The 18,432-nt window shown below is 32.0% G+C and overlaps 2 protein-coding genes across 2 annotated transcripts; one reads left to right on the forward strand and one right to left on the reverse strand.

The window, feature by feature from the left end:
• The first annotated feature begins 9,870 nt into the window (after positions 1-9,870).
• LOC101515018 ((+)-borneol dehydrogenase 2) lies at positions 9,871-12,986 on the forward strand. Its single transcript, XM_004499770.4, has 2 exons — positions 9,871-10,030; positions 12,030-12,986. The coding sequence occupies exons 1-2, from the start codon at positions 9,987-9,989 to the stop codon at positions 12,826-12,828; spliced, it is 843 nt and encodes a 280-aa protein (XP_004499827.1). The 5' UTR covers positions 9,871-9,986; the 3' UTR covers positions 12,829-12,986.
• Positions 12,987-14,411: 1,425 nt separating this feature from the next.
• Positions 14,412-17,630, reverse strand: LOC101515341 (large ribosomal subunit protein bL27c). Its single transcript, XM_004499771.4, has 3 exons — positions 17,207-17,630; positions 14,923-15,024; positions 14,412-14,839 (listed from the first exon to the last, which is right to left on the reverse strand). Exons 1-3 carry the CDS (start codon positions 17,504-17,506, stop codon positions 14,660-14,662), a joined length of 582 nt encoding a protein of 193 aa, XP_004499828.1. The 5' UTR covers positions 17,507-17,630; the 3' UTR covers positions 14,412-14,659.
• Positions 17,631-18,432: the final 802 nt, after the last annotated feature.

Raw genomic sequence — 18,432 nt, forward strand, 5'->3', positions numbered from 1 at the left:
ATTTATCTGATCATTTGAATCATACAACCATTTGAATCATCTCTCAACCTTCTCAAGTAGCAAAAATGATCGGTAAGTACAATTTTTTTCCTTTGAAATCTAAGTTTATTGTCTACAATGTGCCTTTTATTACTAATTGACACAAAATACAACTAATTTTTAGTAGCTATTGTATCATCTCTGATACATATTATTAAGACATATTGAGATCCAAGTGTATAAAAAAAAATCTCAAAAAAGGTTCAAAGACTCTTCTACAATTTATAGTAAGAATTTATAAAGAAATATACGTATTCAAATTTTGTGAAACAGTGTAGAGATTTGATCTCAAAGTTTTTCATCTCTAACAATTCAAAATTGATATTAAAAAACTAAATTTATAAAACTAGATGTAATGCAATCAAAAACGTCTTTTAATTTTTTTTCATAATTTTCTTATTGTTAATTAGATTTTAGATTGGGTAAATTATGTGTATAAGGTTTAAGTGTGAATGATTAGTTATACATTACTACAATATTTATTAGCTAGTGCAACACCCTGAAGAGGAAAAAAAAACTTTGATCTCAAAGAATAACATACAATACTTTTTTATATTATGTTGACTTAACCAATATTAGAGATTTATCGATCACAATAAGTAAAAAGTGTTGCGTATAATTTTTAGTGTAATGACTCATTAAATTTTGTCACTATCTACTTAGAAATGTTCAGTAAACACATAAGTTGTTGAAATGGCTTAAATGCTTCGCGATCTTAAACGCTTTCTCACTGAAATGGTTTCACGATCAAACCTCTGCTATGATCATCACTTTCTGCGTTCAAACCTATTCTATGATCATCACTTTCTTTGATCTTCGCGTTCAAACCTCAGAATCGATTTTGCGATATTATGATATTTGCAACCTCAAAAATAATTTTGCAGTCTCTTCTCTTTCACCAATCTCTAGTATATCTTTGTCGCTCTTTTGACTTCTCTGTTTGCTAAATTGAAGGATTTTTCTAATCCTTTGATTATTTTGCTCGATTGAAGGAATTTTATCTTTGTTGAATTGAAATTCTCTTCACTAATTTTCGTTGAATTTTGCTCTTTTGAAATCTCTCACTTAGGGATTTTATATTCCAATATATGAATGTTGTAGTACCATGTTGCGTATTCATCATTCTTTCAATAGATTGACTTAATTTATGTCAAGTCTATCAAGTGATTTTATCCTTCAACCGATATTAGAGATTATAAATTGTGATCGACAAATCTTCTCCGTCTTCATCTTTTCGTAGTTGCTAAATTTGCATTTCATCAATTTATTTTTACAATCTACAATTGTTTGTTTACAATTTGATATTTTTTGATTTGATTTTATGTTTATATTAACATTGCTTACTTCTTACTAAAACAACAATTTTATGAATGATTTGCAATTTTACGAAGCATTTGTTGGAACGACATGTAGCTTCTTTCAGGTTTATTCATTATTTTTTATTTCATTGATCATTTGCAATTTGGTTTAAGAGGGTTATATCCTCTTTTTTTTTTTTTTTTTTTATTCCCCAAGTACCCTACTTTGAAACAATATTCATGGAATGCCCTACTTTTTCGTTCCTTCAGGAAGTCGTTCCCTGGGGAAGCGATCTCTTGAAGAGGAAATTTTTTAATGCTAACAGGGGGGTCGTTTCCTAGGGAAGCAACCTCCCACTGGGTTTGTTTTTTTTTTTTTTTGTTATAACTATTAAACTAACTTTAAAATATAACAAAAAAAAAAAACAAATCCAGTGGGAGGTCGCTTCCCCAGGAAACGACCCCCTGTTAGCATTAAAAAATTTCCTCTTCAAGAGGTCGCTTCCCCAGGGAACGACTTCCTGAAGGAATGAAAAAGTAGGGCATTCCGGGAATATTGTTTCAGAGTAGGGTATTTGGGGAATAAAAAAAAAAAAGAGGATATAACCATCTTTTTCCCTTCAATTGGATCACATATTTTCTAGTTCACTTTCGAATTTTTGGATTTGATGTTATGAATGTTTAGGATTTAAAGTTTCAAGTTTGATTTGATATTCTTTGTATTTGTTATCATTTCCAACATTTTGATTGTTGTTTTATCTTCAACTACCCTTTTGATCTATCTTTTATTATGTTGAATCAAGATTTTATGTTGTTGATTTGAATATTCTAGTGAGTATCAATGTATTTAACTTTTTTGTTTATATGTCTTATGTTTGATATCTTTTTAATTAATTCCTGCAACTAATTGATATGGTGGAAACCCAACATACAAATATTTGAGAACAAGTTGCTCAAATATAATGGTGATGGTGTATCTGCACTCAAGGAAAATCGTTTCAAACTCTAATTGTTTGAAACACTATTTCTCAACTATTTTACTCACACTATTTGCTCAAGCTTATTAAATTCATTTTATTTTTAAATTTCTTAGTGTGGAAGCGTTTAGAAATAAGTGAATTAGATTTGGTTGTATTATGTACTTTAGTATAATTTTAATGTGATGTAATTGTGAACCTATGTTTTTGTAATTTGTACAACACACCTACAACTGCTTAGTTACATAAAATATGACAAGTATAGGTAAACAGGTACATACCAGTAAATCATTGGTGCAATGCAGCAAATATTGATCCTATTGGTTACATAAAATATTAAAATGTCTATGAATTTGACAATGACTGAATAAGATTAAAAATATAAAACAAAGTTCCTGGTTCATTTCTATTTATGTTCTCCATCTTTTAGTTTCAAAAAGTTTTTCAAGTTCGTATTTTAATTTTATTTAATAATAATTAAATGTCAGAGACTCATAATGAACTAATTAAAATTTTAGATAACATTAAACAATAATTTTAATTAACGTTGTCATATTTCTTTGTACTTTGACATTTTATCACTTTCTTATTTTTATTTTTCTTTGTTTTTTTCTTGTGACTTTATGTCCCAAACATGCATGAATTCAAATGGCATTGACAAACACAAAAGGAACCACATTCCAACCAAAGATATTTGGACTAATTTATAATTTTACAACCACTGATTTATTAAAGTACATAGAAGAACTCTTCCAACTAAGTTGCACTTTAGACAATAAAGATAAATATAGTTCCAACTATTAGGGACTAGATTCCAAAATATCAAAGAAACCATGGTTTTAACTTGGTTGGTTATGCCACAGTGCACTACCAATGGACAACACTATTTCTGAACCTGTACCATCTTATTATTATACATTGTGTAATATGTGACACATTGCTTGAAGTGCTAGTAAATTATTTTGTTTTAATTTTTTGCACTCAATTATAAAACTTAGTTTTATTGTGATTGTTCTGCCTACTAGAGTATCAAGTTGATCAAAATGACACATTGAATCCTAGTTTCCTTCATTAATGATAGTTTTACCGACATGCTTATATTTATAATCTAATTTATAAAAAATACAACTTAATTAGTTTTTTCATTATGAACTTATAGTGCATTCTCAACAATATTTCCCTTTATTTGGAATATTGGGAACATGAATATACATGGTACAACAATAGGGCTTTATGGCATCGATTGATCCATGTAATTGAACCCACCTAGAGATAAAAGAGCAAATTTTTGTTGTTATTATTATTGTTGTATAACCATAGGATCTTGGATTGTAAAACAATCATGTAGTATCTTTTAATACCATTGTGGTAGTTGCAAAGTTTACTTGTGTTTCTCCTTGACTTTTCTTACATCTCTTGTGAATTGGTCATAATTACCTTCTAAAAACATAGAAATCTTTATCTTTTTTTTTTCTTCTTACACTTTGTATTTAATTTGATGTTTTCATTATTTGAGTCTTGGCACCAAGAACGTGATGAACTAGGTAAAAAGGTAGACTCTCTTAAGGATGAAGATTCTGCCCAAGCATAAATATTGATTAAGCTTTCTGAGGAGTGTTTGGAGCTCACCAATGAAAACATTTTTATTCATGTCCATCATTTTAACTCTCCTTATTTGTTCCATTTTATATTGTTTGTTCAACATGACTACTTGTTTGCTTTGGGAAAATATTTTTTATTTTCACTTTTAATTACAAAAATGTCATCTTGTTTTCTAATATTTGTATGAGAAACAATTAAATAAACTAAAAACCTTGTGATAATTTTGTAATTAAGAAATGAAGAAATGAAATTAGTAGTTAGGAGGTCAAGTGGAGTCCAAAATGGAAGATGAATCCCTTTAATTGTAAAAGACATAGAGAAATTCACAGTGCACTTAACACCATATACTATCTCAAAATCTTAAGGCAATTATTGAGTAGAACTCGCATGGTTACCCAATATTGTTGAATAGCGGATATGGTGGTACTATAGTGAATATAACTTAGCGAAAGTGGAACAAAATACTAGTATTGTATGATATGCTATTTCGTTTTAAAAATTGTCAAATAGTGACTATAACACTATTGCATAGTATAATTTGCTACCTCCATTTTGCTAACATGACTCACCTTTATGAATTATTTGTTTTATTGCTTGATTAATCTCCCTCTTCATATGAATTACGCAAAAGTCATTATGCTCCAATAACTTTTTGAGTTTTGATATTTTCAACAATTTTGAAATGTTTTTTAAGGCAGAAAATTAGAGAGCAACAACATCACATGGTAGAATTGACATCTCAACCATGTTGGCATCCAAAAATACCACTTATTCATATGCAACGCCCTAATAAGTTCATTGTATAAAATAAAAAATAAATAAATAAATTTGAGGGACTAAGTGCTGTGAAAAAGTGATTATGTACAAAAACACTTTTGAGAAAAAGGCATTTTGTAAAAAAAAAAATAAAGATGGAAAAGACGCCACCACACACACCTGATTTCATAAATGATCATCTTGTTAGATAATGTTATTATATATTAGTAGTAAGGGTATTTTAGATATTTCTATTCTTTTATATATATACTCATTGTAACCCTATTAACTTACGTTTGCTTCATTCTATGTTATGAAATTCTAGAGTGGTTGTCTCTCTTTTTTCTCTTTTCATTGTTAACATGGTATCAAAGAGCTTTGGTTGATTTTGGGATCTACTATAAAGAAGAGAGAGACTATTTTGATAGGAAAGACAACTACCAAAAGAGAAAAGAGAAGAGTAACCATATTCTCGATTTTGTTAAATCAGTCTCACAAAAACATCGATTGTGCATTCGTTAACCGTTGGATCGAACTGATTTTTGGATAGCAGGTTCATAACATCCAGGTCTTCGTCTTCAACAGTCGGATCGCCGAAACGACGTCTGGAGGGGGAGAAATCATGCTCGCACAACACCAGATTATCCCTAATTTATTTTGTCTTAGTGATTGTGTTTGTCGTATTTTCCTGTCATTATTTGTTATGGCTGGTGCTAAGGATGATTCTCTTCAAGCACATTGTCCGAAATTGGGGAGAGCACATAAGAAGAATTTTAAGGGGCCATCGTCCAATGTTGTTGCTTCTGCTCCTCCTACCATTGACTCTAGTTTTGGTTTTGTATACTCATCTAAGACTGCCTCTCAAATATCTGATATTGCAGAACAACTTCAAAAACTTCTTGCCACTCAATCACATGCCATGTTTTCCACCTCCTTTAAAGGTTTGAACTCCTCTGGTATGTCAGGTATATCTCTTTCCATATGGATTCTTGATTCGGGAGCATCTCATCATATGACATACGGTGATAAATTATTTGTGTCTGTGAAACCTGTCTCGTCTGTGTCGGTTATGACTGCTGATGGCACTCATATGCCACTAGCAGGCGTTGGCTCTGTCTCCACACCTAACATGTCTCTTTCTGATGTTTATTATATTCCTAATCTTACTTTGAGTCTTGCTTCTGTTAGTCAAATATGTGATCTCGGTTATTCGGTTATGTTTTCTTCCACTTCTTGTTGTGTGCAGGATCCACATTCTGGGAGGCTGATTGGGACAGGTCATAGACAAGGGGGGCTTTATGTTTTGGATGACATGCGACTCCCAAATAATGCAGCCTCAACAACTACTGCTGACTTATTATCTAGTATTCGCTTGAATTTCTTATCTTCTAGTTTTTATTTATTGCATTCTCGCCTTGGACATGTTTCTGCTTCTAGATTAAAATATTTGGCTTCTACTGGAGCCTTAGGAAAGTTACAAACCCGTGATATCTCAGATTGTTGTGGTTGTAAACTTGCTAAACTTCCAGTTTTACCGTTTAGTAAAAGTGTTTTCGTTTCATATGCGCCCTTTGATTTAGTTCACTCTGATGTTTGGGGTCCATCATCGATTCTCACCAAAGGTGGATCTAGATATTATGTTTCGTTTATTGATGATTACACTCGTTATTGTTGGGTTTATCTTATGAAAAATCGGTCTGAATTTTTTGACATTTATCATATGTTTCGTGCAATGGTCAAAACTCAACATAATTCTGTTATAAAGTGCTTTCGTTGTGATTTAGGTGGTGAATATACCTCTAATAAATTTTCTGAATTACTTGCTTATGATGGCACCCTCCACCAAACATCTTGTACTGATACTCCTCAGCAAAATGGAGTTGCTGAAAGGAAACATCGTCATATTATAGAGACTGCTTGTTCCCTTTTGTTGTCCGCTTCAGTTCCTAGTGAGTTTTGGGGAGAAACAGTTCTTACTGTTGTTCATGCTATTAATATAATTCCATCCTCTATCATATCAGGTTTGTCTCCCTTTGAAAAATTGTATGCTTCTACCCCTGATTACTATTCTTTGAAAGTTTTTGGTTCTACTTGTTTTGTTCTTCGCCCTTAAGTAGAGCGTAGTAAGTTGTCTTCTTGTTCAGCCATGTGAGTTTTTCTTGGTTATGGGGATGGTCAAAAGAGTTATCGTTGTTATGATCCTCATGCAAGAAAACTTTATGTATCGCGTAATTTTGTTTTTCTTGAGCACAACCATTTTTACTCTATTTCCTCTGATTCTTAGATTACTAAGAGTTCTGAACTAACCCATATTGATCCGTTTGGTTCTAATGATTATGCTTCTAGTGATTGTAATGTTGAGAATTGCATGACAAATACTAATACTCCACATGATGACAACCCTCTTGTTCCCCCGACGATCCAACCACCCCATGCGATTGTTGATCCTCCTCGTTACCCCTCTCGTCAACGTAAGTCTACTCAGTTACCTGATTTTGTCTATTTCACTTACTCAACTTCGTTTGTTTCTTTCTTAATCTCTATTCACAGTTTGTCGGAGCCCTCTTCCTATAAAGAGGTTGTTCTTGATCCTCTTTGGTAGCAGGCTATGGCGGAAGAACTATTTGCATTGCACAAAACCAATACTTGGGAATTAGTACCTCTTCCTCCTGGAAAACGTGCTATTGGGTCTCGTTGGGTATACAAGATCAAAACTAAGTCTGATGGGTCAGTTGAGCGCTACAAAACACGTCTTGTTGCTAAGGGTTTCTCTCAACAATATGGTATGGATTATGAAGAAACTTTTGCTCCTGTAGGCAAGATGGCCACTATTCGTACTCTTATTGTAGTTGCATCTATTCGTCAATGGCATATTTTCCAAATGGATGTCAAAAATGCTTTTTTAAATGGTGAGCTTCATGAAGAAGTCTATATGGTCCCTCCACAAGGAGTTTCTCATAATCAAGGGGAAATATGTAAGTTAAAAAAGACTCTATATGGTCTTAAACAGGCTCCTCGAGCTTGGTTTGAGAAATTCTCTACTGTGATCACTTCTCTTGGTTCCCGCTCTAGTGAACATGATTCTGCATTCTTTATAAGGTCAACCACTTGTGGTCACATTGTACTTTCTCTATATGTTGATGATATGATTATTACAGGTGATGATGTTAGTGGAATCAATGAGTTGAAATTGGAGTTAGCCATACAGTTTGAGATGAAGGACTTGAGAACTCTTCGCTATTTCTTTGGGATTGAAGTTGTCTACTCTCCTAGAGGCTACCTTCTTTCTCAATCCAAATACATTGCCAACATTCTTGATCAGACTCGTCTTTCTGATACTAGAGCAATAAATACTCCTTTTGAGTTGAATGTGAAATATGCTCCATTGGATGGTCTTCCTTTACTAGATTCCACTTTGTATCGTACTTTGGTTGACAGCTTAGTGTATCTTACGATTACCAGACCTGACATTGCTTATGTTGTTCATGTTGTTAGTCAGTTTGTTGTCTCTCCCACTACAGTACATTGGGCAACAGTTATTCAGATTCTTCGTTATCTTTGAGGAACTCAATTTTAAAGCCTTCTCTTTCCATCGTCATCCTCATTAGAGTTACGAGCTTATTCTGATGCTGATTGGGCTGATGACACCACAGATCGTAAGTCCACCACATGGTTTTGTATCTTTCTTGGAGACTCTCTTATTTCTAGGAAGAGTAAGAAACAAGACATTGTCTCTCGCTCCTCTATAGAAGCTGAGTATCGTGCTATGACATCCACTACCGCTGAAATAATTTGGTTGCGTTGGTTTTTGTCTGGTATGGGTATCTCTCTTTCTGAACCAACTCCGATGCACTGCGATAACAAGAGTGCTATTCAAATTGCTCACAACTCAGTCTTTCATGAATGCACCAAACACATTGAGATTGATTGTCATTTTACTCGTCATCATCTTCAACATGGAACTATTACTCTACCGTTTGTCTCTTCTTCTTTACAGATTGTTGATTTATTCACAAAGATGCATTCCATTAAACGTTTCTGTTTTTTAGTTGACAAACTCTCGATGTTCCATGTTAATGCTGAGTTTGAGGGGAGGTGTTAGATAATGTTATTATATATTAGTAGTAAGAGTATTTTAGACATTTCTATTCTTTTATATATATATATATATACTCATTGTAACCCTATTAACTTAAATTTGGTTCATTCTATGTTATGAAACCCTAGAGTGGTTGTCTCTCTTCTTTCTCTTTTCATTGTTAACACACCTGTAGACATCTTATTATAAAAAAGACACAACAAAAAAAGATTTTGAAAAAAGAATAGCATCATTTCAGATCTTTTTACTTCAACTAAGCTTCATACTTGTATGATGAAGAGCTTGGCAAACATCCTTAAAGGATAAAATTCCAGAATCAGTCAAATTCCAAACCATTTTGAAATATAAAATAAAATATATTAAATTAGCATAAATAATCGCAAGTCATCCGACTTATATTTATAATTGTTTTTAATAAAAAAAAGTCTAACATTTCTGTTTGGGGTTCTCATAGATTCCCTTTATTGGAAATAATTCTATTTGAGACGTGTCGAGTACTAAATATAGATATCTCTTTCAACAAAAATTCGAATTCAGATTCACTATACTGTAAAAGTCAAGTTCGTTTACTAAATCAAATCCTCGTAGATAAATATAGTATTTATTTATGAATTTTATATAATCTATACATATCTAAAACAAATCTATTTGACACTAATAACTTTCCATTCACTTTATTGTTAGTAGATAATTTAAATTTTAAATACTTCATTTTTTTCTTTTATTCCGCACTTAAAGATATCTATTCCAACTCTGTTCTGTAATTGATACCGTTAATAAAATTATAATTAATTTTAAAACTTTATATACATATATTTATTTATTTTATTTTATATTTTTTATTTGTTACAAATTTTAATTTGCTCTCTAAATATTTTGTTTAATCTAATAAATATATATAAATGGGTGGAGTAGGATAAGGGGAAACCCAACTCCAACTCAAGACAAAAATGAAAACCCAAAATGACAACACATTAAGGCCCCCATTATCTACTTTCAATGTAAATCTATGAATTCTAGTGAATGAAAATCTAAAAAAAAAAAAAAAAAAAAAAAAAAAATTGCATTAGTGTAATTTTCTTTTTTTTTTAATCACAATGTAAAAAACGTCACGTTTTAAAAATAGCCACATAGAATAGAATGTGGAAAAAACTGAACTATTATGCTCCACCAACAAACTGAAAAACAAGATAGAGAAAGAAAGTACACACAACCATGTCAACTACTATTAATGCTTCAACTCCTGCTCCTGCTAGAAGGTATTAATAATAATAATAATAATAATAATAATAATAATAATAATAATAATAATAATAATAATAATAATATTATTATTATTATTAATAGAATATTTTGTTCATAACATTACTTTGTTATGCATATTGCTTATTTTCAGAGTTTTGCATCTATTTCATACATGCAATTTCTTATTGTAATTTTTCTTGCTTATATACTCTTGAATCTGTATTTGGTTTTGGATATATGTTTTCTTTTTATGATTTTTTTTTGGTATAGTTTGAGCTACTGTTTATTTATTTATTTATTTTTAAATTATCTCATCTTATTTTTTGTCAGCTTTTGACTTCATAGCTGTGGGTTGACTAAGTTTGTTTGTAAATTATTAATGATTGTTTGATAATTTTGACAAATAAAAGACACAAAAGATGAGATCTGCTGAGGTTATTTGATTTTTCCCATGTTGTTGATTTTATGGTTATTGTTGTCTGATTGCAAATTATATGGATCTCGTTTGATGTTTTTTTTTGGAACAGCAATAAGTAGAACAAATATTGCTTTCACTCCTTTTATTACTTTTCACATAATTTATTTTTGTATTATTTTATAAAAAACCATTGGTAGATTTTTTTGGAGTAAATTAGCGTGTTTGAAATTGTAAGTGTCGATCATTTGCAAAATAACAATTTAGTCTCTTAAATTGAACAACAACAACGGATTTAGTCCTTTTTCCAAATTTAGTATCACAATCTTAAAACTTCAATATAAGTTTTATTTGTTTTGATGATTGTTTACAAAAGAGATGGTTGGTTTACCCTATATGTTCTTGGTTTTCTCTTTTTTCCCCGGAGTTTCTATTTCCTATGACTTTCAGATTTATCATTTATGAGCCAAACTTCAAATTCATCCTCAATGAGTTTAGTTATATAATTTGAGGATTTCTACCTGATTTCTCAACCAGGTTTGTTTGGACACTAAATTTATCAGTCCTTCAAATTTGCTAAATAGCAATTTAGTCCCTGAAACTGAATAATATCAATCAATTTAGTCATTTTTCAAATTTAGTACCACGATTTTAAAAGTTCTGTGCTTGCTTTGATGCAGTAAGAGACTATTCAAGTGAATATGTCTGTCTTTTATTGATATTGTAAGCATCGGCCAAAATACTAAAATACGTTACATGAACATCTCATATTCCACGTTCACCTCACTGGGAACTAATTTGCCAATGAAATTTAGATCCTCTTAGGGACAAATTTGTTAATAATTGCAATTGTGCAATGACTAATTAGTGACAAATTAGCACTTAAGAAACCTAAATTTCATAGACAAATTAGTCTCTAATGTGGGATCAAGGTGGAAGGGCTGCTTATTTAGTTATCGTGCCACGTCATAAATAATAGTTATCAGGAAAACTATTTTGATTGACACTTTATAATTTCAGGGATATATTTGCCAATTCACAAAAATCATAGACTACTTTGACTCATGCTTACAATTTCGAGGACCAATTTACTTATTCACTCATTTTCTAACATCCGTCCCCTAACTCCGATTAAATTGTGACAGGCCATCATCTTGGTCTAGGGTGGTTTATAAAAGTAAATAATATATTGTGGTGAATGTGTTGTTATTTTCTTTTTTTATATTCTTCTTGTATGATATAATGCTACCATTCATCCTTAGGATCTTGATGTCTTGGTCATAATAAAATTAGCCAATTTCTAATGTAGTTAGGTGTGCTGAATCTGCTGATCTTGCAACAAGGTATGTTTGAATGGTTAATGACAATGCAAGCTAAGAGTGATTAATCATTCTTATTCTTTTCATGTATGCTATGTTTATTTCATTTTATTATCAGTTGCACATTTCATTTTATTGCTTGCCCTATATATAAAAAGTTTATTTTGGTTATTAAGTAATGCGTTACTGATATATGGTTTTTAAAGGGCTCTGGTAATCCGATGTTCGACTGAGATTCAGTTATTTGACTTAAACTTCTCTATTATCTCATTTCCTCAGGTTATCAGGCAAAGTGGCAATGGTAACTGGTGGAGCCTCAGGAATCGGAGAAAGCATTGTTCGCCTATTCTACTCGCACGGCGCTAAAGTTTGTATAGCCGATATCCAGGACGACCTTGGACAAAACCTCTGCAATTCCTTTGGCGATCTGGAAAATGTTTATTTCATCCATTGTGATGTTGCGTTAGAGAATGATGTTTCCAACGCAGTATGCATCACAGTTGGTAAATTTGGCACTCTTGACATCATGGTCAACAATGCAGGAATATCTGGTTCGCCTTGTCCTGATATCCGCAATGTAGACATGGCCGAATTCGACAAAGTGTTTGACATAAATGTAAAGGGTGTTTTCCATGGAATGAAACATGCTGCTCAAATTTTGATCCCAAAGAAAAGTGGCTCAATAATTTCTATAGCAAGTGTAGCAAGTAACATAGGTGGTATTGGACCACATGCTTACACAGGTTCCAAACATGCTGTGTGGGGACTAACAAAGAATGTTGCAGCTGAATTAGGAAACTATGGAATAAGAGTTAACTGTGTTTCACCATATGGTGTTGCAACTCGTTTGTCTTTGGCTCATTTGCCTGAGGAGGAGAGAACCGAGGATGCGATGGAAGGTTTTCGGTCTTTTATTGGGAAAAATGCTAACTTGCAGGGTGTGGAGTTAACTGCTAATGATGTTGCTAATGCTGTGCTCTTTCTTGCTAGTGATGATGCAAAGTATATAAGTGGAGAGAATTTGATGGTTGATGGAGGGTTCACTAAATCAAATCACTCACTCAAAGTTTTTAGATGATTTTAGTGGTTTTCACTACTTGTTAATTTATTAAGCAGGCTTTATAACATTGCAAGCATAGATTATCTAATGACAGATTTTCAAATAACAAATTCCCTACAGCTTGTTCTGAAGTGATTAAGTAAGAATGTGAGTTTGTCTTTGAAGTGATTAAGAAAGTTTCTACCTTGAATTTTAGGTAAATTTAGATCAAGATGCATTTTAAATTTTAGTAAATTTTGGGTTGGAACGTTTTGGTAAATTTTGTGGCCATGAAGGGTTGGCCTAGTGGTTTGGATTGAAACATTGAACGTGTATTAAAAAGGAGGTCAGAAATCGGCAATCGCATTTTATTTCTGCTACTAACATTTCTTCTTCTCGAACAAACTAACCGCCAAATTTGTCTATAAAAAAATGAATTTTTGTCTCTAATGCAACCATGGCAGGAAGGGACCTAGATCCCTTAGTCCTTCTTTCTTGGTCAACTCTATTAGCTTAGGCTATTGCAAATTTACAGCACATGATTGTCCAACCTTATATGATTTAATCATGAAAAGGAGCACATATTCCAAATTTATTGTCACAATACTCTTCATTAATAAAATCCCACCCCCAACCTTGCAAACAACTCAATCGGTGAACTGAGAGACACCGAAGAATACTAACAAGAAGGTTTAACATTCAAACCCTAGATATAACATGATAATTTTATAACATATTACTACTTCATACATTTCACATATTTTATCTTCTCATTTTGTAGTCATATTCTAGCACTCTTTCAAAGAAGCAATCAATATCATTGAACCCATCATAACAAGAGAGTGTAAATGCAATATTTTTTGTCAGTCTAGATATATTAGAGAATGTAAAGGATTTTTTAAAATAACTTCATTAACTTCCTGCTCACAGTTGCTGTGACCTGCCTCCTTATGTTGATGTAGAGGCAAATAACACAAGAAAGGATGGTTGCACTGCTACTTATTTCTTTGACATTTCGTTGTTAACAACTAAAGTTTAATTTTTCACAAAAATGTTTAAGCGTGTGTTTGCATTCACGGTGGAATGTTGCATAACCATGCGTTTAGTAGAATTTACAGTTTCAAGTTCGTATAAATCATGGCTAGTATTTTGGAACATTGAGAAAAAATGTTCCACCGCCAAACCAAACATATGCTAAATAAATTGTATATGGTACTCTTCTCTTCACTTCACTTCACTTCACTTCAAAGACGTGCAAACATAGTTTCCTCTCACTGGTTAAAACACCAACAAAATATTCAAGGCATATATATTTCACTCCCATTGTAAAGCACCAATAAGATATGCCTTGCATTTATAGTTGTTACATATTTGTGCTCTAAAATATAACTGGTTCAATCTTCAGAATAACACTAAGACATGTCACATGGACCGAGGCCAAGTTTAAAAACTTAGGCCAAAATAAATATCAGCTTAAATGGTTTGTGAAGGAAAAATGTGTACAATATGTACGGTTGTTAATCGTCAATTGTAGAAAATAACAATTTGTTCAAATTCTACTACACAATAATATTATAACTCTACAATAGCCACTATTTGACAACAACGATGATATGTCAATGTACAAGCAAAAGACCATTTCATTTTCACACAGAAAATTACACACCAAAACAATTTGAATTTGAATGGCTATTTGTCCTGTAATTGGTTTGTGAACACAACAAGGAATAGTTTGTGCCATGTATGATTCAATTTCTCTAACCATAAAACAAATATAATTTTACAACAAAGCTAAAGGTTTTACAGATGAACAAAAACAAAACAATTGATGACGAGTAGATTTTACAACATTGAAGTGAATGAAGTAGAATCAACCGACTGGATTAGTTATCGCAGCATCGTCAACAGAAGCCAGTATCAGCTGCGGTTGAAGAGCTCTTCTTTCTTGTGCAGCTTTTTTGCGTTCACGCCTCATTCTGAAGTACTCTATCTTCCTTGCTCTATAGCTATCGGGGTTCTGAGGCTGTACTTCTTGCGGGTAAACACTGATCTGTAATATTATTACATTTTTAATAGCTCGTTAATTTGTACTATAGGATTACAGGACACATACATCAAGCTGCGAACTGTTACCTTTTTCTTGTCAGGTCCATATTTTTCAAATTTTACAACTCCATCAATCAGGGAGAAAATGGTATGGTCCTTACCGATTCCCACATTCTTTCCTGTATGAAACTTCATGTTTTGCAAAGAAAAATAATTAGAAATAAAATAAACAGTAAGTTTCATGATAGGACATAAGAACATCATGAGATGCACGTAGCCAACTTTATCAATTGCAAAAAAACTTTAGTTGTTACGTGTCAGGAAACAGCAAGCCAATATCGATTCGACAATCTCTAAAAAATTGGTTTGACAAGGCACTAATTGACTTTCATCGTGATTTTAAGTTGTGGTCCGCAGTACAACCTTAAACACAGGTTTTTGAACTCTCACCAACCACAGTGCAGCTACAATAATGGCAACAATAACCACATTTAATTTTATGCAACATCAAGGATCGCCACTAACTGTGACTGCAATTTAAAACATTGACCGCATTACTTCCATAGTAGTATACTAGCATTTATCACTCTCAATATAGAACAAACATGAAGAAATTCTTTCAGTCAATAAAGTATGCAATAAAAGTTGTGAAATAGCTTACAGCTTTATGATACTGATCAAGATTCAAAAGAATGGATATCAATGCTAGAATTGTCAATTACAGAATGCAACTCAACTATTCAAAAGACCTTATTTATTCTTAAGTTATCTTCGTATGGATTTCTAGCCTATACATTGCAAAAGTACACACACTACATCCGTTCTGATTGACCTAAATTTCTTACAAAACAATTATGAAAAAATAAACATTAAAATAATCATACGACAACTATGAGTTTTTTAAATAGCAATGCCCCATATAAGTTGAATTTAGCGAAGCTCTGTCGTTTAACTCGACTGAAACATCCATAAGCTTAAAAAAAGGTTGTCAGTGACAGAAGAGTTATAAACATATTTTAGTTGAAAAGTTACCATAATAAAAGCTAAACCAAATTGTTCTTAACCACAACAATAACAATTAAGCCTTATCTCACTAGGCGGCTCGACTACATGGATCCAAATTGTATCTAAGTTATGCCAATTTTTTATTCCCAGACAGTAGAATTGATTTAAAACAAGCTACACCAACCAATTCAGAGAACCTTAATCTGCGGCAATGTACAAATTGTGAAGCTCCATTCACCATTGAAAACTCATATCATAAGGCCACATTAAACCATAAACCTCCAATCTATAAGAGAAAATGTGCGCATCACTAAACTTCTCCACTACACCCGCACCGTTTCTCTCAATTTCCCCGCAACAGTTTCTCTAAAATTCATTTCTTCTCCATTATTTTTTCTTCCGTTTAACTTCCAATGGCTTCAAACTCTAATTATCTTTAATTTATAGAAGTATTTGAAATTTTGAAGGGTGATTTAAAGTTCTAATTATCTTACTCGTGCTGTTTTATATGCATATATATGAATTTATAAGCATATATATGAGTTTTATGAATATTGTATAATCTTACTATTCCCCTATTTGCGATTTTACTTCCCCTTTCTGATTATGCCTAAAATCTCGATTTTAACTATCTTGCTTATAACTGCATCATGAAATTGACGGTATAAAGTGGAAAAATAGTAGATTCTCTTTGGATGCCCTGCAAATGTCAGTGTAAAACTGCAAAATCTTGTTGTGCCGAAAGCGTACTTAAGGGCAAGTACACCTCCACAATATTAATAAAATTTAGAACCTAATATATGTCCCAAATATCGTACAGAAAGATTGCAGCAATAATTACTAGACTAATCGAGCTTCATTATTATTTATACAATCGAAATTATAATTGAGACTTTAGAAACCAGAGAGCAACTTAAGATTCAACTTTTGAAAATTGTAAAACATCCAATATGCCAATTACAAATGGAAAAAACTTAGGTGCATTTCTTAGGTGTTTCTCGTGCTATTCTTAACTTAAAATATGCATAACCACCCGTAATTTCCACAAATCTATACTTTTTTTAAAGTTTGTTACAACAACAAAAAATGTATTTTAAGTTAAAGAACAATACAAAAAACACCTCAAATACACCTAAGTTTAGTCCATTACAAGTATACTTCTAAATTAACCTATAATTTATGTTTTTGTATAATAATTGAACACAAACTACAAACATTTCTTTTTTCTTCCAATTCACCCCAAATATATGGCCATAATTTCACAAATCCATATAACACTTCATAATGATTAAATTGAATTAATTCAAATACCAAAACATTTTTCCCCTAAAATTCAAAATGGAAGAGAGAAGAGTGAGAGATTCACCTTAGTTCCACGCTGGCGAACGATAATGGAACCAGGTTTAGCGACTTGGTCGCCGTAAATTTTGACTCCAAGACGCTTTCCCGCAGAATCACGGCCGTTTTTGGTACTTCCGGCTCCCTTCTTATGAGCATTCCGGATAATGAGCGCTGATCTCTGAATCCGAGGGAGAGTTACTGACGTGGCAGGACGAAGAGAGGAAGAGCCTGTTAAAAAGGAAGAAGAAGTTGAAGATGAAGATGAAGAAGATAATGAAAGGGTTTTGAATGCTGTTGCTATGTTGAAACCCATGCACACAGCCATGGTAACTGTTTTGTTGGAGAAGTTCGTGAAATGAGAGATAAAGGCCACACGAGTGAGGATGTGAAGGAAAGTGATGATATGATATGATAACGAGGAGGAGAAGGATAAGGGGAAAAGAAAAATAAAATTGGAATAAATAAAATAATTCACTTAACTTATATTCAATAGTTTTTTGTCTGTGTGTGTAGAAATAATTGTTAATACTATCATAAACTCTCGTACAGAATTTGAGTTTGAACTCAAAATATGATAATATGTTAAATTTAGTAATTTCGATAATTATTAGTTAAATTATAATTTAAAAATAATTTATATTTGTCTGTAATATTTTTTTACACATGTTTTAATTAAATCAAAGTCAATATGCTTTTCATTTCTTCTCTTTATTAATATTCTTTTGAAATATTTTTGTACACTAAAAAATATTTGAGTTCACCAAATGTCACATTATTATCTGTTATACCTTTAAAACTTTGACAATAGTAAAACTGGGTGAGAAATGGAGAGGATTCAACTTATCAAATTATTTTAAGTAGGATTTTGTGGAGATATTTTATAAACTAAAATAAGAAAATGATAGTGTGGGGTGATTTTATTGAATGCATATTTTAAAAAAAAATTACATTGTTACTACATATAAATTCATCTTTAAGAGAATTTATATATTTTCAATATTTTTTATAGAATGGAGATTTGTTAGACTCTAGAAATAACTTCAACTTAAATTATTACATTTAATATTTCTTTGTAGATGTAATGGTATGAGCCTAAAAGACCCAACCCAAAGATAATATGGATCAACTATAGAGGAAGTCCAATACGAATGGAGCAAGCATGTCCAATATCGAGGTCCAATTAAACAGATTCGACGTGAGGACCTTGGCAATAAAAGATGGCACAACGTGGAAACCACCCATATTATCATC

The sequence above is a fragment of the Cicer arietinum genome, chromosome 5 (genome assembly GCF_000331145.2).
Source record: "Cicer arietinum cultivar CDC Frontier isolate Library 1 chromosome 5, Cicar.CDCFrontier_v2.0, whole genome shotgun sequence".
NCBI lineage: Eukaryota > Viridiplantae > Streptophyta > Magnoliopsida > Fabales > Fabaceae > Cicer > Cicer arietinum.